The sequence below is a fragment of the Amphiura filiformis genome, chromosome 3 (genome assembly GCF_039555335.1).
Source record: "Amphiura filiformis chromosome 3, Afil_fr2py, whole genome shotgun sequence".
NCBI classification, from domain to species: domain Eukaryota; kingdom Metazoa; phylum Echinodermata; class Ophiuroidea; order Amphilepidida; family Amphiuridae; genus Amphiura; species Amphiura filiformis.
The window spans coordinates 1,780,641-1,808,368 of NC_092630.1; the positions used below are offsets into that span (position 1 = coordinate 1,780,641).

The window sequence follows — 27,728 nt, forward strand, 5'->3', positions numbered from 1 at the left end:
TATACAGGAAATGCTGTATGCACAACCTCGATGGCTGTCATTTTATAGGCCTATACAATACATGTGTACATTATATAATTTTCCATGATAAAATTTGAACACATGATTTTCAACTTAAAAACTCATGGCTTGTGTTATAGAACAAATTTATACAGGCTTCATTTCATGTAATTTGCAAAATTTATTTTGTTTTATGCGGAATAGTCTGGGGGAAAATGGCTATATAGGCATATCTGCAGACACTGACGTTGTGTTCGAGATGCTTGCGGTAGTTTGATGAGCAGCATGCTTCTTGTGCAGTGTGAAAACAACGGCAAGATACAGATTTTATCCAGTTTCAGAATTAAACAAAACAACATTTGGCTTTACAGGATAGTACAAAAGGATATTCAGGTGTAATATATTCATTTTTGAAGTGTACATTTTGCTAGAGTGAGTCAGAATTACCAATCAAAAATAGTATTGTTGGTGATTTAGAGGTTGTCTTGCGAGTGAATTGGCGTGCTTGACAAAAATCAGAAATAACAACCTAACGTATTTCTCTCATTTTACACGTAGGCCTATAATATAATAGTAGAGCTGATTTTTATTTCAGATCTTTCCAAATACATATCACAAAATAACATATCCATAGATTAAAGAAATATATCAGGGGGGCCTGGAAATAAAACATTTCAAAATTGATAGTCTATAGTAAAGTTTGATTTGTGCTGTGAGTTCGGCTCAAAATACGCATTGCTGTACTGTGTGCAGGGTTGCCAAAAGATTTCAGCCTGAATCGCTGGTCAAATAATCGAAAAGTCGCCCAATTTTTCTCTTTACCATTAGTTTCTATGGAGCAGGAAACTATTGGAAGTCGCGGAAGGCAATGTTGAAAATTTGCCCATTTTTTTTTTTTCTTAACCATTGGTTTCTATGGGACAGGAAATTGTCAAAAGTCGTGGGAAAAATCTTCAAATGTCGCCCAGTTGGGCTACCAAATCGCGGGTTTGGCAACCCAGGCATTGCAACAGAATTTGTGACGTCATGGTCATGCATTGAAGTAATTGATATTTTAACATCCGGGTAAGTGGACCCGATCCTACATCAGCATTTTGCTGTAAGTGAGAACGTGATATCAATGTGGACTGAGTCCATGTGGATGTGGACTCGGACCTAGGTATGGGACCTCGTGTCTGTAGTGAGAACACGCCCTTAGTAATGGCTATGGTATGATCAGGCATGCATGCCTGCACTTACATCCCAATACACACACTCACATCTTGTACTACCAAACCGAAAATGTTTGAAAGTGGTGTTTAATTACCAAAATGGAGGATCAAAATAGTGTCTTGTGTCTGTGTATAGCTGTATTTACTGTACAATAGCAGACATATCCTCTCAAATGCATTTGGTATGTCATTGGGACTTGCTGTAGACATCCGCAAACCAAGGGTGGTGCTTGTTAGGTCCGCGGTTTGATTGCAAATACTCTTATGTGTATCCTCGGTTTCAGTTAAACATGCACACACACCTCTCCCACAGACCCACACACAAACCCCACACACATTACTGTATACTTATACTTTTATCATTATCATTGTAGGCACCAGTATCCATGAAATGGGACATTATCAATGACCGAGATGATGATATACTATTCCTACATTACAGAGCAAAGACAGGCTTCCATAGACTCAATCGCATCTCTGAACTTCCATGTACATATCCGTCTTCTGGCTTCATTGAAGAGACACATGTGGGTCATGGCTTCAATACACTCACTGTTGGAAATCAGTTTTATGTCACAGGAGGTTACAAGAGTGAGCTGGATGAGGATGGTGAGCCAATCCCTGAGAAGCATTTCCTCAAGTATAATTTTGAAACCAATAAGTGGACTGTTCTCCCTTCAATGTTAGGGAATCATTGTGTTCCAGAACTTGTTGAGTTAGATGGATATATCTATGCAATCAGTACAACTACTGATAGAAGAAGCAGCGACAGCGTTGAACGCTTCAGCATTGTCAATGAAGAGTGGGAGATGGTCAGTCCTTTGATTTCTTCACTTTCTCAAGTGCGTAGTTTATCATTCAAAGGCTGCATATTTGTAACAGGTAGAAACAGTCACAGCTTTGGAGATCAATGTATGATGTACAATCCTACGAAAAATGTGTGGATTCCCGCAGTTGTCACTCTCGACGAATCATTGTCAAAAGAGGTTCAGTGCCCATACTTAAATATCTCATGGTTTGTAGTGCACAAAAATGCCTGCTACTGCTTCAGATTTGCAAGTTTGGAGAGACATAAAAAGCGTCAAGTTCAAAGAGTCATTTGCAATGTTGAGAGTGAAGTTCCATCCATCACCTTAGGAGAGGCAGTTGCATGTGCAGAAGAAATATTTGGCTTCCGTTTTGCTACCTTTGAGCCATATCCAGAGTTTGCCACATTTGACAAATGTAAACTGGGAGGGTCAGCATGTGATGAAGAGCATTAAACACTGGCTGATGTAATTCAGTGAGGTAATTGAGTAGAGATTTAAGTGGGCAGTCATTAATTTGTGTTCAATATTTAGATTACAAGTGTAACAGAGTTATACTCCAATTGACCATAAAAAAGGTCTTGTGACGAATATTGATATCTATATGGTCAATTCCAGCGAAAGCGGGACAAAATTCTCTCTATGTTAACTTTCCACTTTAAAATGTCATTAATAAAGGAAATCACGTTATTGATGGAGCATATCATGTCACGTCCAATGTGCTCTCTTTGTGCATATAGGCCTTTACTAGCAAGTCATACCAGGGGAAAAGTTATGATAGCTTAAATGAATTGGCGTTACCCACTAATTCAAAGATAAAGCACCATATATGTCATTGAATGTCCTTCAATCAAAATGAAATTATTACCGTTAGAAAGACGTTTGCATGATCTCTCATCATATGTAAAGCGATTGAATTCCACCAAAGTTTGTGGACTCTAGAGGCCATTAAGTCAATTTGGCTAATAATTTTGTTACCAGCGTATCAAAAATAAAGTGATCGTTCTGAAAAATGTTAAGTGAATATGCCATAAATGACTATATCATGAAACGAAGTTTCGTTCTATAATTCTGAGGTCCAAGTGATTATTTTATGCAAATACGTTTTACCCATAAAATTCCATAAAATCAAATTTGACGTTACCCACGTATCAACTGTTACCCACGAGTCCAGCAAACATAATTGCCATAACTTAAATTAACATTTAATAACTTTGGACACTGAATTTAGTTTGACAAGCGCTTAAAATTGTAAATCGTAAAAATACGTTCACCGCTTTAAAAAAGAATCTCGACGGTTTAAACTTTTGTTACCCACGAATCCCGAATAGATGCTAACCTTGAAAAATAAGGAGATTGTTTATTTTAAGTTTAAATCAGCACATATTCAAGCCATGGGTATGCTATAATTTTGACAGTACTTACAGTTTATACACCTAAGAAACGCAAACCCCAAAGCGGTACTATAGTACTTATAGCTTTACCCACTAATTGGCGTTACCCACTAATCCAAGGATTTACTCAGTAAATTATATGTTTCTTATGCATCTTAACATTTTGAAAACATGCGAAATAGGTTCCAAAACAGTCCTGTTTAATAGCGTCCTCTTGAAGGTATACTGAAGCTGTATCATGAAGTTTTGATTGATTATCCTAAATTACCATTTTTTGGGTAAATGCAATTGGTTAGAGAAACCGGAATCATTGAAACACAATGGAGGAATAACCGCATGGTGGTTTCCAACCTTCTGTAATATTTTCTATTTTGCAGCTTACCAATACATACCTTCAAATATGTGTTACCCACGAACATTTTGGTTACCCACGAATCCCTACTTAAATTATAGTTAACAATGTATTGATAGTGTTTTAGTTCATAGGAACTGTCAAACACGAGTTAATAGAATATTGCTGCATGAAAATATGGAATGATTTTACTAAAATAATAATATAAAACTGTTTGCTCTGTCTATTTGAATTTGGCAACTTCATTATTCTCAAAATTTTTATACCCAAAATGCCATAATGATCCATTCTAAATATTCCATGTAGTCTGTATTTTGATTAAAATTCATTTTAGTGCCATTGCAGCCTGAATTATTGACATACGGAAAAGTATTTTTTATTTTTATTTAAAAAAATTAATAGGAATTGCTATTTTCCAGACGCTGTTAACCACGAATCCATCCGAGATCCTCATCCTGCCACGAGATACAAAATCTAACTTTATATTTATATGAAGCATTTATTCTAATCTTTCGAAATAATACAGTAATGTTAAATGACAGCCACTTTGGAAAGAGTTCAAGAATTGACACAATCTTAACTGTACACCTGGTTCTTTCTTAAAATTTGTAATAACCAAAATATTTCTTTGTAGATATATGTAATAAAATTCTATTTTACGTTCAAAGTCTTCACCGATTTCTAGTGTATATGAGTCACACATAAAATATTGAAAGATATTAAAGAAAGTGAAATTTTATGGCGTACAACAGGTGAAAAATGCTTGAATTCGTGGGTAACATGCATATATGCGCATTTAACACTTTATTTGGTCTAGCAAGAAAAGTTATTTTTCAATCCGATGGCACTTCCACCTGATGATTCACCAGACATGATCGTCTCATTTGATAAGTCTAGAATTGAAAAGGAAAACATTTTCAAAATGGCCCCAGAGAGAATTTTGGCCCGCTTTGGCTGGAATTGACCGTATATTGACGAAATGAAAATGATCCAGAACAGTGATATCCACAACATTTTTAGGTCATATCAGTGTGATTAAATCAATTTCAGTGAGATTAATGGCCAGTGTTCTTCAGAGCTTCAGTCCATCAGAGTGGTGATCATCATCAGCATCATGAATAACAATATAGTTTATTTCTTTGCTATTACAAATGTATGTAATGTGTATTTTTTCAGTGTAGTGTCATTATAAGAGTAATAATGACAAAAATTTCAGTGAAATTTTCAGCCTCATTGTTTCATAGTGACTAAATGATGGGTGATGTAATTGAGATCATTGAATACAAATTTACATACAATCACATCCCTGAACTTCCATGCACATATATTATTAACCAGACAAAAATACTAACAAATATTTGAGAAGGAATGCAAAATGGCAGGTGGGGAAAATGTAAATGAAATAACATATGGTATGCTTCAAGAACAAGAAAAGATAACCTCCCAGCTGCCACCTTGACTAAAATCATATTGGGATATATGGTCGAATCCAACGAAAAGTGTACACAGCATGTTCAGGGCCATAACTTAAAAGTATTACACAATTGTCTTTCGTTTTTGTATTGTGTTTATTCGCCTTGATCATACGCTTCGTGCCATATATAATAAGACCCCCTTCTGTGAAAAACTTAGACACAGAGACCCAAAAACATGCTATTTTGACCCATTTTTTCAAAATATTTCTTACAGTGTTTTTAAAAACATCTACATCAGTTATGAAAAGCAGTTATTGGATTGAATCTAAATTGATTTCCTGAAAGGTGTGTATTCAAAGATTGCCTGCTCAATTTTTCACATATTTGTACATAATTATGAATTTTTTGTGATAATTTTTTGAGTGGTATTTTTTTACATTTACCTACGAATACAATTTTTCATAGCACTAGATATATCTTTAAAAAAATGGAAATCCCTAATAAATGTGTGATTGATATAAGCTTTGATATGTCCAATACTGAAATGCATTGCATTCAGACATCTTTGCTATTGTGTTTAGCTGCCAGAAATTCTAAATGGCACAAAGGTAGGTTTGGTAAAAAATATGCATTACCTCCGAATACATGTTAAAAGCTCTGTCATTTCCACAAACTGAGAGAATAGTAAATTATATTTAAGCAATAGGTGCAGGGTAATACACTCTTTAATACTACCAAGTTTCAATAGCCTGTATTTAACAATTTCTGAGATATTAACAAAATAAGTAAGTATTAAGTAGGTAGATTTCGGTAGCGAATGTTGCCTACAAATACAATTTGACATCATGACCCTATTGTGAAACACTGCCATTCATGCCAATGCCCATATCGGTACATAAAGAAGGCCCGTACGTTCTCTATCAAATTATATGTCAATGAAAGTTGCGAATTCACATACATGCCTGCCATGCAAAACTGAATACGGCTTAATTGTTGAAAAATATGTACTGAAATAGACGACGGTCTGCTAATTTAAAAGAAAAATCAGATTCAAGGGGATAAATACTTGGATTTGTCAGCTGTCATGTGTGCTTCATTTTAAACGTTTACCGACCTTCTGGTTTCTGAGTAATTTGTGTCCAAATTGATTGATTCGAAGGTACGAATACCATGGACAAAAACGACTGTTCTCATTGTCTCATGATAATAATAATATTTATTTGAATTACTTGCAATACAAAAGTAACAGAATAACAGTAGATTTAAACACACTCTACATTTCTTACACATGACAAAAGCAAGTAATTCAGGATGAATGAATGGGCTGAAAAGTCCAAACACAGAAGTGCCCACTCATCCCGTACATGAAAGAATAATTTAAAATTAAATCATAAAATACATCATAAAATAGAGAAAAGCAACATTTTGGAAAATAAAACCATTATGAAATGTTGAAACAATATTATAAATATGAAAAATACAGGCATTTGAAAATACATAAGCCAAAACATGTGACACCACAAAATCATTTAAGCATATTCAAGTAAAACGATTTACATTCAGACTTAAATACGACAAGGCTGTTAACCTGATGTAATTCGGAGGGAATTCCATTCCAAAGCCGTGGAAGTGAAACAAACATGGAATTAAAGAAAGAAGAAGATTTGGCAGTTTGGTGCAATAGTCTAGAATTATCCAAAATACTTCTTTGAACCAGAGAACTAAAAGAAGCAGGCCCAAATTCATTGATTATTTTATATCCAAAGGCTAATCTTTGACACTTGTAAACATCCTCAAGCTTAATCAATTTAAGGTCTACAAGCCTCTCAGAATAAGATGGACGATCTTCAAAATCAACTTCAGGAAAATCTTTGTAGAACAAAGTACGAGTGATTTTCCTCTGGATTTTTTCTAACCTATCTAGGCAACACAGTGATGGACCCTGGTATAAAGCTAATTGTAGTTGCCCTCAAGACGTAACTGACTCCAAGATGGACTCCAAGATGGACTCCACAAGTCTGTAATAACGGTTTTAAGCGATTTGTGTTCAATTAAGCAACTTAAAGTCACTTTCGTGCCTTAGTTTCTTATTTCAATCCTCATTCAACCGCTGTGAACCAACATTATCAATACATGATAGGGTCTCTAGTATCAATAAACGCACATAAAGAAAATGATACATTCAAAGTGCTCTATAAAATGAAGATTTGATTGCGATATCCACCAAAAGTCTAATTCTTACCTACAAATACTGAAATGTTACTTACGAATACAGCATAATACATCACATGTGTAATGAAGCGTCCCTACCAATGGAAATTTATTGTCAAAAACTTTAAGCGGTACCCCCGGACAATATTATTACCCATATACGGATTCATTCAACAATTATTTATTATGTAAATTTGCTGTTAACTACTTGTATATCAAAATGAAGTGTTCAAAATCTTGCTAAAAGCATCAAAAAATGTTTGATCTAAGGTAATAGCATTTATTCATTTGGACGTACCATCTGAAACAGATCTAAAAACTACCATTGTATTCATTCATTAACATAATAGCAAAATTTGAACCTCTAAACTCAATATAGATATTGTTAAATCGATCATGTTACCTACGAATATCCGGGTTTCTTCACCTATCATTTTATAAAGCGTTAGGTGTATGCGTATAATTCCTAATATTCCTGAAAACAGATATCCCACTCGTTCTTATACAATGTGTAAATTGATTCATACTCATTTGATAAATAAAATACAGAAACTGACCTAAACTTCATTTTCAAAAATAAACTAGCATAAATTGAATAACATCATATTGATCGCGTTATAAAAATGAAAAAAAATATTTTCTGGTTGAGCTAGCATTTTCCAGACACCCTGTGGTCTACTTTACATGAAAAAAGCATTAATGGGAATATTACATTTGTTTTAGGTTGATTCAGTATTGCGATAGTGAAAGCATCCTAGTGGTATTATTAAGTAGGTAACATTGGGTTATGATGTCACATTTACTATCACACGTCCTGGATTTATTTTTCAAGATTAGTAATGGCACTTTTGGTTCCTATAAGGCCAACATGCCTTCAATCAATGGGCAAAAGGAAAAAATTGTGGAGACAATTTTATTTTGGACTATTATTTTTGGCCCGTGGACACTTTTGTTTGGATTCGACCATATATGCATAAAACCGCCAACTGTTGAGATCAGTGTACCCCACGGGGTCATCAGTAACCTGTGAAACTGCCAACTGGGTGTTGTTAAGAATGAGAACTAGAGAAAGGATGAAGTCCTGGGATGCTTCTCTGATTGTTGTACATTTATGCATGAACCCCACAGTAGCATTGGTTGAGTCTAGATCCTCCCAGGCCACATCTAACCCACAGGCTGATGGATAACAATAACCTGGGCAACTGGGTGTTGTTAAGAATGAGAACTAGTAAAAGGATGAAGTCCCAGGATGCTTCTCTGATTGTTGTAGATGTATGTACCCCACAGTGGCATTAGTTGAGTCTAGATCCTCCTAGGGCACCTCTAACCCACAGACTGATGGATAACAATAACCTGTGCAACTGAGTGTTGTTAAGAATGAGAACTAGTAAAGGATGAAGTCCCAGGATGCTTCTCTGATTGTTGTAGATGTATGTACCCCACAGTGGCATTAGTTGAGTCTAGATCCTCCTAGGGCACCTCTAACCCACAGACTGATGGATAACAATAACCTGTGCAACTGAGTGTTGTTAAGAATGAGAACTAGTGAAAGGATGAAGTCCCAGGATGCTTCTCTGATTGTTGTAGATGTATGTACCCCACAGTAGCATTGGTTGAGTCTAGATCCTCCCAGGTCACCTCTAACCCACAGGCTGATGGATAACAATAACCTGTGCAACTGGGTGTTGTTAAGAATGAGAACTAGTGAAAGGATGAAGTCCCAGGATGCTTCTCTGATTGTTGTACATGTATGTACCCCACAGTGGCATTGGTTGAGTCTAGATCCTCCCAGGTCACCTCTAACCCACAGGCTGATGGATTACAATAACCTGGGCAACTGGGTGTTGTTAAGAATGAGAACTAGTGAAAGGATGAAGTCCCAGGATGCTTCTCTGATTGTTGTACATGTATGTACCCCACAGTGGCATTGGTTGAGTCTAGATCCTCCCCAGGGCACCTCTAACCCACAGGCTGATGGATAACAATAACCTGGTCAACTGGGTGTTGTTAAGAATGAGAACTAGTGAAAGGATGAAGTCCCAGGATGCTTCTCTGATTGTTGTAGATGTATGTACCCCACAGTGGCATTGGTTGAGTCTAGATCCTCCCAGGTCACCTCTAACCCACAGGCTGATGGATTACAATAACCTGGTCAACTGGGTGTTGTTAAAAATGAGAACTAGTGAAAGGATGAAGTCCCAGGATGCTTCTCTGATTGTTGTACATGTATGTACCCCACAGTAGCATTGGTTGAGTCTTGATCCTCCCAGGGCACCTCTAACCCACAGGCTGATGGATAACAATAACCTGTTCAACTGGGTGTTGTTAAAGAATGAGAACTAGTGAAAGGATGAAGTCCCAGGATGCTTCTCTGATTGTTGTAGATGTATGTACCCCACAGTAGCATTGGTTGAGTCTAGATCCTCCCAGGTCACCTCTAACCCACAGGCTGATGGATAACAATAACCTGGTCAACTGGGTGTTGTTAAGAATGAGAACTAGTGAAAGGATGAAGTCCCAGGATGCTTCTCTGATTGTTGTACATGTAAATGTACCCCACAGTGGCATTGGTTGAGTCTAGATCCTCCCAGGTCACCTCTAACCCACAGGCTGATGGATAACAATAACCTGGTCAACTGGGTGTTGTTAAGAATGAGAACTAGTGAAAGGATGAAGTCCCAGGATGCTTCTCTGATTGTTGTAGATGTATGTACCCCACAGTGGCATTGGTTGAGTCTAGATCCTCCCAGGTCACCTCTAACCCACAGGCTGATGAATAACACCCACAGACTGATGAATAACAATAACCTGGTCAACTGGGTGTTGTTAAGAATGAGAACTAGTGAAAGGATGAAGTCCCAGGATGCTTCTCTGATTGTTGTACATGTACGTACCCCACAGTAGCATTGGTTGAGTCTTGATCCTCCCAGGGCACCTCTAACCCACAGGCTGATGGATAACAATAACCTGTTCAACTGGGTGTTGTTAAAGAATGAGAACTAGTGAAAGGATGAAGTCCCAGGATGCTTCTCTGATTGTTGTAGATGTATGTACCCCACAGTAGCATTGGTTGAGTCTAGATCCTCCCAGGTCACCTCTAACCCACAGGCTGATGGATAACAATAACCTGGTCAACTGGGTGTTGTTAAGAATGAGAACTAGTGAAAGGATGAAGTCCCAGGATGCTTCTCTGATTGTTGTACATGTAAATGTACCCCACAGTGGCATTGGTTGAGTCTAGATCCTCCCAGGTCACCTCTAACCCACAGGCTGATGGATAACAATAACCTGGTCAACTGGGTGTTGTTAAGAATGAGAACTAGTGAAAGGATGAAGTCCCAGGATGCTTCTCTGATTGTTGTAGATGTATGTACCCCACAGTGGCATTGGTTGAGTCTAGATCCTCCCAGGTCACCTCTAACCCACAGGCTGATGAATAACAATAACCTGGTCAACTGGGTGTTGTTAAGAATGAGAACTAGTGAAAGGATGAAGTCCCAGGATGCTTCTCTGATTGTTGTACATGTATGTACCCCACAGTAGCATTAGTTGCGTCTAGATCCTCCCAGGTCACCTCTAACCCACAGGCTGATGGATTACAATAACCTGGGCAACTGGGTGTTGTTAAGAATGAGAACTAGTGAAAGGATGAAGTCCCAGGATGCTTCTCTGATTGTTGTAGATGTATGTACCCCACAGTGGCATTGGTTGAGTCTAGATCCTCCCAGGTCACCTCTAACCCACAGGCTGATGGATAACAATAACCTGGTCAACTGGGTGTTGTTAAGAATGAGAACTAGTGAAAGGATGAAGTCCCAGGATGCTTCTCTGATTGTTGTACATGTATGTACCCCACAGTGGCATTGGTTGAGTCTAGATCCTCCCAGGTCACCTCTAACCCACAGGCTGATGAATAACAATAACCTGGTCAACTGGGTGTTGTTAAGAATGAGAACTAGTGAAAGGATGAAGTCCCAGGATGCTTCTCTGATTGTTGTACATGTAAATGTACCCCACAGTGGCATTGGTTGAGTCTAGATCCTCCCAGGTCACCTCTAACCCACAGGCTGATGGATAACAATAACCTGGTCAACTGGGTGTTGTTAAGAATGAGAACTAGTGAAAGGATGAAGTCCCAGAATGCTTCTCTGATTGTTGTAGCTGTATGTACCCCACAGTGGCATTGGTTGAGTCTAGATCCTCCCAGGTCACCTCTAACCCACAGGCTGATGAATAACAATAACCTGGTCAACTGGGTGTTGTTAAGAATGAGAACTAGTGAAAGGATGAAGTCCCAGGATGCTTCTCTGATTGTTGTACATGTATGTACCCCACAGTAGCATTGGTTGCGTCTAGATCCTCCCAGGTCACCTCTAACCCACAGGCTGATGGATTACAATAACCTGGGCAACTGGGTGTTGTTAAGAATGAGAACTAGTGAAAGGATGAAGTCCCAGGATGCTTCTCTGATTGTTGTAGATGTATGTACCCCACAGTGGCATTGGTTGAGTCTAGATCCTCCCAGGTCACCTCTAACCCACAGGCTGATGGATAACAATAACCTGGTCAACTGGGTGTTGTTAAGAATGAGAACTAGTGAAAGGATGAAGTCCCAGGATGCTTCTCTGATTGTTGTACATGTATGTACCCCACAGTGGCATTGGTTGAGTCTAGATCCTCCCAGGTCACCTCTAACCCACAGGCTGATGAATAACAATAACCTGGTCAACTGGGTGTTGTTAATAATGAGAACTAGTGAAAGGATGAAGTCCCAGGATGCTTCTCTGATTGTTGTAGATGTATGTACCCCACAGTAGCATTGGTTGAGTCTAGATCCTCCCAGGTCACCTCTAACCCACAGGCTGATGGATAACAATAACCTGGTCAACTGGGTGTTGTTAAGAATGAGAACTAGTGAAAGGATGAAGTCCCAGGATGCTTCTCTGATTGTTGTAGATGTATGTACCCCGCAGTGGCATTGGTTGAGTCTAGATCCTCCCAGGCCACCTCTAACCCACAGGCTGATGGATAACAATAACCTGTGCAACTGAGTGTTGTTAAGAATGAGAACTAGTGAAAGGATGAAGTCCCAGGATGCTTCTCTGATTGTTGTAGATGTATGTACCCCACAGTGGCATTGGTTGAGTCTAGATCCTCCCAGGTCACCTCTAACCCACAGGCTGATGGATTACAATAACCTGGGCAACTGGGTGTTGTTAAGAATGAGAACTAGTGAAAGGATGAAGTCCCAGGATGCTTCTCTGATTGTTGTACATGTATGTACCCCACAGTGGCATTGGTTGAGTCTAGATCCTCCCAGGTCACCTCTAACCCACAGGCTGATGGATAACAATAACCTGGGCATGCAACTGGGTGTTGTTAATAATGAGAACTAGAGAAAGGATGAAGTCCCAGGATGCTTCTCTGATTGTTGTAGATGTATGTACCCCACAGTGGCATTGGTTGAGTCTAGATCCTCCCAGGTCACCTCTAACCCACAGGCTGATGGATAACAATAACCTGTGCAACTGGGTGTTGTTAATAATGAGAACTAGTGAAAGGATGAAGTCCCAGGATGCTTCTCTGATTGTTGTAGATGTATGTACCCCACAGTGGCATTGGTTGAGTCTAGATCCTCCCAGGGCCCCTCTAACCCACAGACTGATGAATAACAATAACCTGGTCAACTGGGTGTTGTTAAGAATGAGAACTAGTGAAAGGATGAAGTCCCAGGATGCTTCTCTGATTGTTGTAGATGTATGTACCCCACAGTGGCATTGGTTGAGTCTAGATCCTCCCAGGTCACCTCTAACCCACAGGCTGATGAATAACAATAACCTGTGCAACTGGGTGTTGTTAAGAATGAGAACTAGTGAAAGGATGAAGTCCCAGGATGCTTCTCTGATTGTTGTAGATGTATGTACCCCACAGTAGCATTGGTTGAGTCTAGATCCTCCCAGGTCACCTCTAACCCACAGGCTGATGGATAACAATAACCTGGTCAACTGGGTGTTGTTAAGAATGAGAACTAGTGAAAGGATGAAGTCCCAGGATGCTTCTCTGATTGTTGTAGATGTATGTACCCCACAGTGGCATTGGTTGAGTCTAGATCCTCCCAGGTCACCTCTAACCCACAGGCTGATGGATAACAATAACCTGGTCAACTGGGTGTTGTTAAGAATGAGAACTAGTGAAAGGATGAAGTCCCAGGATGCTTCTCTGATTGTTGTAGATGTATGTACCCCACACTGGCATTGGTTGAGTCTAGATCCTCCCAGGTCACCTCTAACCCACAGGCTGATGGATAACAATAACCTGGTCAACTGGGTGTTGTTAAGAATGAGAACTAGTGAAAGGATGAAGTCCCAGGATGCTTCTCTGATTGTTGTAGATGTATGTACCCCACAGTGGCATTGGTTGAGTCTAGATCCTCCCAGGGCACCTCTAACCCACAGGCTGATGGATTACAATAACCTGGTCAACTGGGTGTTGATAAGAATGCGAACTAGTGAAAGGATGAAGTCCCAAGATGCTTCTCTGATTGTTGTACATGTATGTACCCCACAGTGGTATTGGTTGAGTCTAGATCCTCCCAGGTCACCTCTAACCCACAGGCTGATGGATAACAATAACCTGGGCAACTGGGTGTTGATAAGAATGAGAACTAGTGAAAGGATGAAGTCCCAAGATGCTTCTCTGATTGTTGTACATGTATGTACCCCACCGTGGTATTGGTTGAGTCTAGATCCTCCCAGGTCACCTCTAACCCACAGGCTGATGGATAACAATAACCTGGGCAACTGGGTGTTGATAAGAATGAGTACTAGTAAAAGGATGAAGTCCCAGGATGCTTCTCTGATTGTTGTACATGTATGTACCCCACAGTGGTATTGGTTGACTCTAGATCCTCCCAGGTCACCTCTAACCCACAGACTGATGAATAACAATAACCTGGGCAACTGGGTGTTGTTAGGACTGAGAACTAGTAAAAGGATGAAGTCCCAGGATGCTTCTCTGATTGTTGTACATGTATGTACCCCACAGTGGCATTGCTTGAGTCTAGATCCTCCCAGGTCACCTCTAACCCACAGGCTGATGAATAACAATAACCTTGTCAACTGGGTGTTGTTAAGAATGAGAACTAGTGAAAGGATGAAGTCCCAGGATGCTTCTCTGATTGTTGTAGATGTATGTACCCCACAGTGGCATTAGTTGAGTCTAGATCCTCCCAGGTCACCTCTAACCCACAGGCTGATGGATAACATTAACCTGTGCAACTGGGTGTTGTTAAGAATGAGAACTAGTGAAAGGATGAAGTCCCAGGATGCTTCTCTGATTGTTGTAGATGTATGTACCCCACAGTGGCATTGGTTGAGTCTAGATCCTCCCAGATCACCTCTAACCCACAGGCTGATGGATAACAATAACCTGGGCCACTGGGTGTTGTTAAGAATGAGAACTAGTAAAAGGATGAAGTCCCAGGATGCTTCTCTGATTGTTGTAGATGTATGTACCCCACAGTGGCATTAGTTGAGTCTAGATCCTCCCAGGCCACCTCTAACCCACAGGCTGATTAGAGGTTAATAACTGCGCATTGGTTATTTGGTTATTTTAAAAATCTAAACATTTTGCCTTTGGAACCAAGGAATATCCCGAGGTCCAAAGCAAAATGTTTAGATTTTTCACAATGCCCGACATATAACCGATGCAAAGTTATTAACCTCATTCATAACCGTCACTTTGATCTTTTAACTTTACAAAATTACACAAAATTTTCCTCAAAAGTTTGTAAAATAAACAATTTTACATCTTCCCTTTCCCAAAATCGATCAGGCTAAAACAAAGCGACCAATAACAAAAGTGCGTATCAGAATCTGTGCAAATATGGTAGCGCGCAATCCAAATCTGGCAGCCAGCGCAAGCAGTTCGTTGGACGCTGTCTGGCGCACGAGAAGTCAATTGTGTGCGACATTGGAACAATTACGCATTTTGCGGTCAATTGTGAGATATTAATGACCTCGATATGCGTTAGCGTTTTCACAAATAATTAAATATGATTGGATCATGCACGCATCGCGTTTATTAATGAGGTTATGAATGGATAACCTGTGCAAGTTGGTGTTGTTAAGAATGAGAACTAGTAAAGGATGATGTGAGTGAATTATGACAGAATTAAAGGCCACAAAGGTTCCAGCCATCAGAGGTCAGCTGTCTCTAGGAAGTAGAAGCTGCATCTCTGATTGTTGAAGGAATCAAATTCTATAGCGTTGGTCCTGTCAGATGGAAAGCATGATTTCCAATCTTAAGCTTCGATAGTGGGCAAACCAACAGTACTCAGTAGTGCAGTGTCAGCAGCAGAACTAAGACCTGTATGACTAACTGTATCTGTATGTAGATCATCTGTGAGGTACTCTGGTCTTTGGTTGTGTAGAAGATACATAGAATAACTTGATACACTGTTCAAAGCCAGTGGCGAAAAACAAGTGCCTCAGTAATGGCTATATGGTGTGGTCAGGCACGCATGTCCCCACCCACACACACACACCCCCGTATATCTACACGCACACTCTCATATATCTACACACACACCCCACCATGGCCTGCTGGTAACTGTAGACATTGTGTGTTGCTATCAAACTGAACATGTTTGAAATGATGTTTAATTACCAAATCGAGGATCAAATAATGTCTTGTGTCTGTGTATAGAGGAATCCAAATTCACACATTCCTACACCTGACTAGCAGCCTTTAGTTGGGTAGCCATCGGCTACAATGCACTCAAAATGTGAAATGATTCGGCCTTGGCGGAAATTTTAAACTGCATTCCATCACCCGTTTTACACCTTCCGCGAAAACACAGGTAGACAAAAGAAAGAAAGTTTACAACACAATACAGTTCCCTTCGACAAAACACACAGCTCGTCTATTCGCTGTTGAAGTGACACAATAATCGGATTAACTACATGCGGTATAAATGCACTGATGTACTTGCAAACAAAAGGACTATGTATGAATAGATGCGACGGGATTACCTGCGGAATTATCTCCATTATATATATTATTAGCTATTATTCTATTAACCCTCCTCGTCCTTGCATCTTCTCTAGGTGTTAGGCGGCTTTTATTTGCACAATTGGACGCTCAAACACCAGGTTGGTGCTAGCGGCTACCCAAAGATGTCCGACCAAATCCTGACCATGACTTTGCTCGTTGGATTCGTCTATAGCTGTAATTACTGTACAATAACAAACATCTCTCTCAAATGCATTTGGTATACATGTAATTGGGTCTTACTGCAGACATCCACATACCAAGGGTGATGTTTTTGTCAAAAAACCCGAACAAATCAAATCAAATCAAACCCCACACACATTTATACTGTATAATACTTATACTTTTATCATTATCATTGTAGGCAGCAGTATCCATGAAACGGGACTTTATCACGAACCGAGATGACAATATACTATTCCTACAGTATAGAACAAAGGCAGGCTTAAATAGACTCAATCGCATCCCTGACCTTCCATGCACATATCCGTCATATGACTTCCTTGAAGAGGCAAGTGCGGGGAGTGGCTTCAATACACTCACTGTTGGAAATCAGTTATATGTTGCAGGTGGTTACAAGAGTGAGCTGGATGAGGATGGTGAGCTAATTCCTGAGAAACACTTCCTCAAATATAATTTCGAAACCAACAAGTGGACTGTTCTCCCTTCAATGTTAGGGAATCATTATGTTCCAGAACTTGTTGAGTTAGATGGATATATCTATGCAATCAGTGGAACCATTTATAAAGAAAACAATGACTGTGTTGAACGCTTCAGCATTGCCAATGAAGAATGGGAGATGGTCAGTCCTTTGATTACTTCACTTTCTCAAGTGATAGGTATATCTTTTAAAGGCTGCATATTTGTAAAAGGTATTAACAAATTGCACAGACGTGAAGATAAATGTATGATGTACAATCCTACAGAAAACGTGTGGATTCCAGCAGTTATTATTCTCAAGGAGGAAGAGGTTGAGCCCCCATTGTTTAATATCAGATGGTTTGCAGTGCATAAAAATGCCTATTATTGTTACAGAACTGCAGTTTATGAGGGAAATACTGGAAAGCTTCAAGTACAAGGAGTGATATGCAATGTTGAGAGTGAAGTACCATCGATCACCATAACAGAGCCAGTTGGTGCAGAGGAAATATTTGGCTTTCGTTTTGCTGCCTTTGAACCACAGCCACAGTTTGCCACATTTGACAAATGTAAACTGGGAGGGTCACCCTGTGAAGAGCTGAGACCATTAGGTATTATGGTCTCAGATGAAGAGGATTAACAATGGCTGATGTAATTCAGCAAGGTCATTGAATAGAGATTTAAGTCGGCAGTCAGTAATTTGTGTTCAATATTTAGATTGCAAGTGTTACACTCAGATTAGCCATAAAAAGAAATGTAATGCTGGAATTGTTTTCAGTTTATTTTGAGTGTTGTTATGAATGCCTATTGACTAAACGAAAAATGAGCCAGAACAGTGATATCCACAACATGGTTGGCTCATTTCAGCATGAATAAATCAATTTCAGTGAGATTTTATGGCCAGTGTTGTTCAGAGATGCTTCAATTTATTTTTCAATGTGGTTGGATGGTGATCATCATCATTTGCATACCTGAATGACAATATAGTGCTTGCTATTATGTAATGTGTATTTTTTTCAGTGTAGTGTTGTGATGTTTAAGAGTAGTACTGAAAAAATATTTAGTGTAATTTCAATGTTATAGTTTATAGTGATTAAATGATGGTTAATGTCACACACCAACATCGCCTGGCTAATAATTACTTGGTACACCAAAGATACTAAAATCAATACCCGGGATCGATACACATGAATGTCCTATGCACGATTTTGATATTCAGACGAAAATCTTTGGATACCGGGCTAGGGTAAAAAATGATGAATATCTCCCGTAAATGATTTTGTCTAAATTAACCAGATGTGGTTCCTTGCACTTGAATATATGTGTTGAACAGATATGATAGTCGTTAGCTTGCGTCTTGAGAAAGAAGCTTGCGTCTTGAACTCAAAAACTGACAATAATTCTGATTTTATATGTGCCGAATTATATAGCGCAGTGTATAGGCCAATCGTGGGTAGTCTAAAAGCATATGACATATGGCGTACCATGCTCGACTCACACACAGCGAGGTCAGTCACCGGGCAATTGTCAGTAGTCTTAGTCAGATGTCCTTCGTCTCAAAACTATTAAACAGGTCGGAACAAAATGGCCATGCATGGCGGTGGATTCAACCTACCATGGCGATTTCTGCCATGAAGATATCGGGGCGATAACACTGTGTGTCATGGAGATCATTAAATACATTACTAAATACAATCCCTGAACTTCCATGCACATATCAATCCATATGGAAAACTTGTGGATTCAAGGAGTTGCCATTCCCAATAAATTCTTAACCCCCTGGACACTACTGGTCATCTAACAACATTTCTGATTGGTTGATAACTTGAAATGCTCATTTCATTTACCAATTATGACTAGGCTTTAAACTATTTATGGTTGAACTTACATTTGCAGATGATCTTATTAATAATACCATCTTTGGACACAATATTCATTTTGGCCAATGGGCAGAGCATTAAACATTGGCTGATGGAATTTTAAACTTGGTAATTGAGTACAGATTTAAGTGGGCTGATATGTGTTCAATAGATTACAGAGCTGTCAAGTGTATCTTTGAATGTAGTATTACTGGCATAATTACAGTTCATTTGTATCCCGTTTTCAAAATAAAACATATTTATTTTAAATAAACAAATTAGGAAGAAGTACACAAATTTGAAATTGTTCCAAATCCTTAGATTGACCTAGCTTGGGGAAACCGTGGACCTTTCATATAGCCATTTGTCTATTGGGTAGTGCCAAATGTGTTTTTACGCTTGCAGGAAGCCATTTCAGCTATATAAAAAAAGCAAGGACATGTCCCCATTGCAGGTGCAGCCTGCTTTAATGGTAGACGAGGTATTGTTGGTCGAAGCAACCTAAAAATCAATTTTCATTATCTAGATCAATATATTATTGAAAATGAACACCTTGATGTTTTGCAAAAGTTCATTCTACAAATCGTATACTTTGCAAACATGCTTAATTTATTGTTGTTAATTAGTTATGTATGTTTTACAAAAGTGTTGTTGTTTCAGCCCTCTTCACAACGTAACTCAAGAACTGCAGCACCCATAAAAGTATATCTGTGATATTTTAATTCTTCTACATGCTCGCTATGAATTGAGCAATGCAATTTTTGCCAAAAGCTCACTACTATTCGTAAGATGCTGTGAACTTCCAAATCACAACAGTTTAAAATAATTAATAACCTTAATGTGTACTCTCGATTGGCTGTTGGCTCTATAAACAAACACAAGCAATAACCTTGTGCTGAAAGACACACAACAAACACACCACCCCCACCTACATTACTCTATTGATACCTAATCCTTGTATTTATCATTGTAGGCACCAGTATCTTTGAAGAGGGACTTTATCGATGACCGAGATGACTGTATACTATTCCTACATTACAGAACAAAGGCAGGCTTTTATAAACTCAATTGCATCCCTGAACTTCCATGCACATATCCACCTTTTGGCTTCCTTCAAACTGCATATGTGGGTTATGGCTTCCAGACACTTGTTGTTGGAAATCAGTTTTATGTCGCAGGTGGATATAAGTTTGAGCTAGATGTGGATGGTCAGCCAAACCCTGAGAGACATTTCCTCAAGTATAATTTTGAAACCAACAAGTGGACTGTTCTCCCTTCAATGTTAGGGAATCATTTTGTTCCAGAACTGGTTGAGTTAGATGGATATATCTATGCAATCAGTACAACTACTGATAGAAGAAGCAGTGACAGCGTTGAACGCTTCAGTATTGTCAATGAAGAATGGGAGATGGTCAGCCCATTGATTAATTCACTTTGTAATGTGCGAGGTCTGTCTTGTAATGGCTGCATATTTGTAACAGGTAAAGATAGATATGAAGATAAATGTATGATGTACAAGCCTACGGAAAACATGTGGATTCCAGCAGTTATTATTCTCAAGGAGAAAGAGGTTGAGCTTCCATTGTTTAATATCAAGTGGTTTGCAGTGTACAAAAATGCCTGTTACTGCTTAAGAAGGGCAAGTTATGAGAGATATAGAAAGCGTCAAGTACAAAGAGTCATTTGCAATGTTGAGAGTGAAGTTCCATCCATCACCTTAGCAGACCCAGTTGATGAAGACAAAATATTTGGCTTTGATGTTATGCCCTTTTGGCCACATCCGCAGTTTGCCACATTTGACAAATGTAAACTGGGAGGGTCACTCTGTGAAGAAGATCATATATAAAATTGGCTGATGTACCTGTAATTTAGCTTGGTAACTGAATAGTCAATAATTTGTGTTCAATATTTAGATTACATGTGTAGAGTAACACTCCACTCAAATTAGCCATAAAACTGAAATTGTTTATTTTCATTGTTGTGACAAATATCAATATTGACTGAATGAAAAATGATCCAGAATATGGCTAGCTCATTTTAGCGTGATTAATTCAATTTGTTTCGGTGAATCAGTCAGAGATGTAAGACTTCCGGAAATTTCCGAATTCGAAATGGGGCAAAAAAACAAAATCGAAATGTAAAAAACAAAAACAAATATTTCTTTTTTTTTTTTTTACATTTTCGGAATTGGATGATGATAATTTGTCATAAAAAGTGCAGGGGGGTGAACCCCCGCCAGGGGACCCCCGTTGCACGCCTTTCCTTCGGCTCGGATACTTGCCTTAGGCTCGCATGATTTTCAGGAAGTGGATCACTAGTAGTCACTACCTCACTACATCCCTGGGTGATGCTTCAGTCCATTTTTCAGTGTGGTTGGATAGTGATTATGGTCATTGCATACCTGAATAACAAAAAACCTACAATAGCAAAAATTAGACTTTTTTGTAATTTTGGGTTTTACGGGGCGGGGTTGTTGTGAAATGTGCAAATATCATTTTTTGACAAATAATGACATCACAGATGTAAATAAATATCAATCTCTTCACACAATATATGTACCTCATGCTTGATCGCATCTTTCATACAGATTTGTGTTCAGGCTAAATAGTTGCGTTTGTGTTGGCGTTGATGACCCGTAATTATAAACTGGGGTCATCCATACCGCCGCGTTCAGCAACTCGTATCATCACTACACTTGTAAACAAACCGTGCTCGAGTTTGATTGACAGACGACGCCAGACGCATAAAACTAGTCTTTTATCTCTGTCTTCCATTATAACGCTCAACACTGAAATTGTTCTTAGTCTATTTTCGGTGTTGTGACAAATTTCTATATACATCACTTAGGTTAGCCTACTCCATAGAGTTGTACACATTTTTGATTTCACATGTATAATGGCTTTATGTACAAGTCTATGGAGAATGCAAACCTAACTAATGTGTTGAAGCCATCGAGACCCCAAGCCAATATCTCTCAGAAATGTTGTCCAAGGACATATTTTCAACATACCTGAAGTTGATGATGGATCAAATTGTCTGACATTGGTTTTCAGGGGGGTCAAAATGTACAAAAAATGTACAATTGGGGTTTTGCATGGGTAATATCTCAGCTAAAAGTATTCTAATGGGCTCAATATTGGATAAGAGTAATGTCCTACCAAAGGGCTCTGACTGGCAAAAAAATGGACACTAAAATTATTTTTACTTTGGAGTTCTGACCCCCCAAAGTTGGTCCTGGATGGACGAGTTGCATTTTGAGGGCCCTATATCTTTTAAAGTAAAGGAGTTACAAGTTTTCTGATGCCAGATTTGAATTCTACACAAATAAGTATCCCAGGATACATACTTTTCAAAGTTGTAAAGGGTCCCTTTATACATTTTATGGACCTCCAAACGTCAGATTTCAAGCGTTACGACACATTTTTATGCTGACCCCCTAAATTTCAAATTGATGCCACGGGAAGAGGAAATGGAGTATGAAGCTCAAATTTTCGGGATTTTACTTTCTCATCAATATCTACCACCACACAGAAAAAGAAAAAAATTGAAGAGGTGCACATCCCTGGAGTTGACATGGAATGGGTCTATAGACCTTTGGCATTTCCAGTATATAATAGCCTAATGTTTGTATCAGGTAATAATAACAGTAACTCAATTTTCAAAAATGCCTCCTTTGGCCTCCATGAAAATAATCCAGAACAGTAATATCCATAACAAGAGAACTGGCCAGCTCATGATTAAATCAATTTCAGTGAGATTAATTAACCAGGCCAATTAATGTTCTTCAGAGATTCTTCAATCCATTTGTCAGTGTGGTTGGATGGTGATCATGATTATTTGCATACCTGAATAACATAGTTTATTTCCTTGCTATTATTTTATGTAATGTGTATTTTTTGAAGTGTACATTGTAGTATTGTTTAAGAATAATACTGAAAAAATATTAAGTGTAATTTTCAGTGTCTTAGTTTCAGTTGATATCATTGATGAATATGGGCTGTGTCATTGTATTCAAACACACAGATAAGCACACCAACACTACACTGTATTAACTGTATAATACCTAATACTTTTTAAATCATTTCCAGGCACCAGTTTTTATGGACCGTGAGGATGACGGTGTAATATTCTGTTATAGAACAAAGACAGGCTGTTATAGACTCAATCGCATCCCTGAACTTCCATGCACATATCCGTCTGCAGAATTCCTTGAAGATGAGGGTTATGGCTTCAATACACTCGCTGTTGGAAATCAGTTATATGTTGCAGGTGGTTACAAGAGTGAGCGAGATGACGAGGATGAGCTAATTCCTGAGAAGCATTTCCTCAAATATAATTTTGAAACCAACAAGTGGACTGTTCTCCCTTCAATGTTAGGGAATCATTCTGTTCCAGAACTGGTTGAGTTAGATGGATATATCTATGCAATCAGTGGAACTATTTTTAGAATCAGTGACAGCGTTGAGCGCTTTAGCATTGTCAATGAAGAGTGGGAGATGGTCACTCCTTTGATTACTTCACTTTGTCAAGTGCGTGGTTTTTCTTTTAAAGGCTGCATATTTGTAATAGGGGATATTGGACATGATATTAAATGTATGGTGTACAATCCTACGGAAAACGTATGGAATCCTGCAGTTGCCATTCTCAACGAATCATTGCCGGAAGAGAGCCTGAACCCATTCTTTTATATCAAGTGGTTTGTAGTGCACAAAAATGCCTGCTACGGCTTCAGAACTGTATTGGCGGGATGTGGAAATATCTTGAAGCCTCAAGTACATAGAGTCATTTGCAATTTTGAGAGTGAAGTGCCATCAATTACCTTAGCAGAGCCAGTTGGTGCAGATGAAATATTTGGGTTTGATTTTAAGCCCTTTGCGCCATGTCTGCAGTATGTCACATTTGACAAATGTAAACTGGGATGGTCAGCATGTGAAGAAGAGTATTATTGATGTAAATGAGGCAATTGAGTACAGATATTTAAATGGGCCGTCATTGTGTTTAACAGTTAGATAACATCTCATGTTGTGTACATGTATCGTTGGATAATCAGCATAATTCACTGGGTTCATCACATAGGGACATACAAATGTATCATAAGGAAAACTGTCAAGTCCATTTTAGAGAAAAACAAGTTTGAAAAATTACTGATTTGTAATTAGGTTGTGGTGTTGTGTTTTTGCAACAACTTAACATTCACTGTACGAAAAACTGTTCTGAGGTGCTCAAAGCACCTTCTTGTACTATTTTTACTTCACGTTTTAGCTTTTAAATGGGTAAAATCTAAGTTTTACGTCAGTATGTTAAACAGAAAAATAATGTAAACATAGGAAAAAGTGCATCACATAGTGGCGTATCATGCCATGATACTAAGGCTGTCAATATTAAACATCTAAGAGCTGTTTAAATGTTTAGAAAAATGGCTAAATGTAAAAAAAAAAAAAATGGCAAAAAAAAAAAAAATTATTGGAGGTCCAAAATAAGTCAGCAATGGGTTGATAACAAAGGCTGGAACCCTTTTAAAACAATTGAATACCTGAGTGGAAGAAGGGCCCAACTCCATCAAAACTGTTTTTGAGATATACGAGTGGATATTCATACGTAGTGGTAGATAAAATGATTAAAGAGTTTAACTTCAACACTAAACTATTTTTCGCTCACCTGGAACGTTTTCACTAGTTCGACTAGCGTCTTTTTTTGAGATATTAAGAAAAATCTTAATATTTGGAGACGTTTTATAGACAGAATGTTTTCATCTTTAGGGGACCTTTAATACATGAACATACAATATTACATACATTCGAAATTATATATGATGTTTCCATGGCAACTGTACAGGTCTTAATTCGAGATGGAGTTGGGCCCTTCTTCCACAAATATCACTGAATATACTGCAAGTAAGCAGATGTGTTATAAATAGCTACAGAAATTTGGAAATTTTCCATTAATTGCACAAGTAGAAGCATGTAATGTTTATTGTAGTGAAAAGCAGATTTTATGAATCAACAAATTTCTTCTTTAACCCAATATTTGAAGAGCTTATTTCCAAACCGTGTTAAGTCCACAAGATTCACTTTGAAGAAAATCAGGAATTTTCTTTATGGCAATGAAAAAAAGCTCGATTTCTATAAAATTACAGTGAAGTGAAGGTGACATGTATAGGACCATAAAAACATGTTAAGTTAAAATCTAGAGACTTTCGATTTTTTTTAATGAATTAATTTGTTTTAAAATTAGCATGGACTTAACACGTTTTGACACAAAACGCAATTTCTGGCATGGACTTAACACATTTTGACACCAAACATAGCATCTGTAACACAGAACTAACCATATTTTTCACAAACTAGTCTTAAAAGATAACAAATTTATTAAAAACATACAAAATGTGATTCTCTCTACTATAAAACACAATTTTGCCACAAAACACCTTGCATCTGGAACCACTTCCTCCCAACAATTTGTTACCAAAATTTGATGTTTAAAAAGTTAAAATTCAAAACTGAGTTGTATTGCATTTCACAGAATTGAATAAACATTATTTCACTGACAATAAGTGATGACCCGAAATATCCACTTGTTTTATCACATTATCACAATGTCCCCTCCCCCATGCTGCCCCCCTAATCTCATATTGATAGCCGTAAGTTTTTTCTTTAAGTCCTGAGTTTTTTATACCTGTACAATAATACCTTGAATTTAGTAGCACATTTTGATAATCATACAAAATAATAATATCAATCAAAAACTAACTCTACCACCATCCTCTAACATTAATTCTACCATCACAACCTCTCCCTCTCCTCCTTCCCACCCAGATCATGTCTTTCTGGAGGTATCTATCAAATATTTAAGAAATCCCATACAAACTAGGCTCACTAATTAAAACAACCCAAAACAACAATAACAACAACAACAACAACTTTTTATGCATACCAAATTCAGGTAAACTAGTCTCAGGACCAAACAAGAACGAAGACGCAAAACAAGACAATGTTATCAATAGCTATCAATCATGCAGAACTTGGGCGATTGACTATTGGAAGCCCTATGCCGTGCTACTTGCCTACAAGCTGCCCACAATAGCAGTGTTCGTGGCCCGGGTTCGTGGACTTAACACAGTTTGCTACCAAACTGGATTGGACTTAACACGTTTTGGAAAAAAATCGATACTTTGTGTGTCAATATTTGGGACTTGACTAATTTTGGGAAAAACACACACATTGCTGGATAGCCCTAGTTACTCACTACCCATTTTCATCAAAATCTCAATTTTGAAGGTGAGTGGACTTAACACGGTTTGGAAATAAGCTCTTCATTTGTGGAAGAAGGGCCCAACTCCATGGAGTTGGGCCTTTCTTCCGAAAACCATGGTTAAGTGTACGTGGAAGACTATTTAGAGAGTGGATTTGGGCCCATCTTTCACACACAAGGAAGGACAGTCTGCTGGCAATAAGATGCTGGGTCTAACTCATTTTAGTAAAAAAATGGAGTTGGGCCCTTCTTCCACTCAGGTATTCAATTTGAAATTATTAAAAAAAGTGCATGCTATATTTTCAAAGTGCACATCATATTTTTACCGGACTGTGTGCATTTTAATAGTTTTAAAATTTTAGTGAATGGTGACATTCAACATGCATTGAATTTATCATAGGACATGACCATTAATTAAAATTTTCAAACTTTTGATATGCACACAGTCCAGTAAAAATATGGTGTTCACTTTTCAGATTTGTTTAAAAGGGTCCATTGTTGATTTGTTTCGGACTGCCAATAGTTTGGGGTTTTTTGGGCCATTTAAAAAAAATTCAATTTAAGTTTAAACAACCATTTTTTACCCTTTAAATGTTTAGCCCATTAAATGGAAATTGACAGCCTTACACGATACAGCACTATGTGATACACTTTACAAAAAAGTGCATCACATAGTGGTGCATACTATTTTACTATGTGATACACTTTTTCTACTTTCTTTACCATTTTCTTACCATATGCCAATTTAATTATTTACTTACTTGTTAAAACTTAATTTTCAGCTTTGGGACTTGGCGTAATTAAAGAGATACCCAAAATTGCCAAAAATCACAATACGTCACTTTGTGATAAGCCCAACGAATTACAGTATCTATGTATTTATGTATGAAGAGGTACACAGATTTGAAATTGTGCCAAATCCCAATCCCACAGGTGTCCTAAAAGGAAGAAATTGTCAGACTTGTTTTTAATATTTATGGACAATGTAGTGTGTGCTACAGACCGTGTACCTATATTACCGGTAGAGAGAGAAACTACTGTTCATTCATTCATTTCATTCATTTATTTATTTCCACAATTCACATAGAAATACAAAATACGCATTAAAATACCATCAAAGAATCATGGAGGAGATGGCCGAAAGGCCAGTAAGGCCAGAGGTAGCCATCCCCTTTAACAGAAAAGTTACCAAACAGAAAATTCAACAGCAAATAATAAAAATTAAAAACAAGAAACAAACAAACAAGAAACAAAAAAAAAAACTACAATGCTCGTCAATTAATCATATTTTGAAATTAAGTGTCTTTTGTACACGCTCCGAAATGTTTCACTGAATAAGACGCTCTTAAAGATTTTTGCAATGAGTTCCATAATATAGGACCAGCTGTACGGACAGCGTGATCGGTGAAAACCCTGCTATTTTTAGTCAAGTTATAGTTATTAGCGTTTCTTGTTTGGTAATCATGAATATTAGATCGTAGGGTAAATAAACTGTCAAATAAGCTCGGTAATTCATTAATACTGTACTTATACATAAAA

General features: G+C 38.1%; 1 protein-coding gene across 10 annotated transcripts in view; it reads left to right on the top strand.

The window, feature by feature from the left end:
• Positions 1–26,027, top strand: part of LOC140147846 (ectoderm-neural cortex protein 1-like) — a 41,132-nt gene extending 15,105 nt beyond the window's left edge. For 2 of the 10 annotated variants that reach the window (XM_072169603.1, XM_072169605.1), the window contains exon 4: positions 16,805–19,301. In XM_072169603.1, the coding sequence (XP_072025704.1) occupies positions 16,805–17,719 (915 nt within the window). In that variant the 3' untranslated portion in view covers positions 17,720–19,301. Of the gene's footprint in view, positions 1–1,585; positions 3,232–16,804; positions 19,302–19,911; positions 21,036–23,026 lie in introns of those variants that run through there. The other 8 variants (XM_072169611.1, XM_072169612.1, XM_072169604.1 and 5 more) reach the window with 8 other exon arrangements.
• The last annotated feature ends 1,701 nt before the right edge of the window (positions 26,028–27,728 follow it).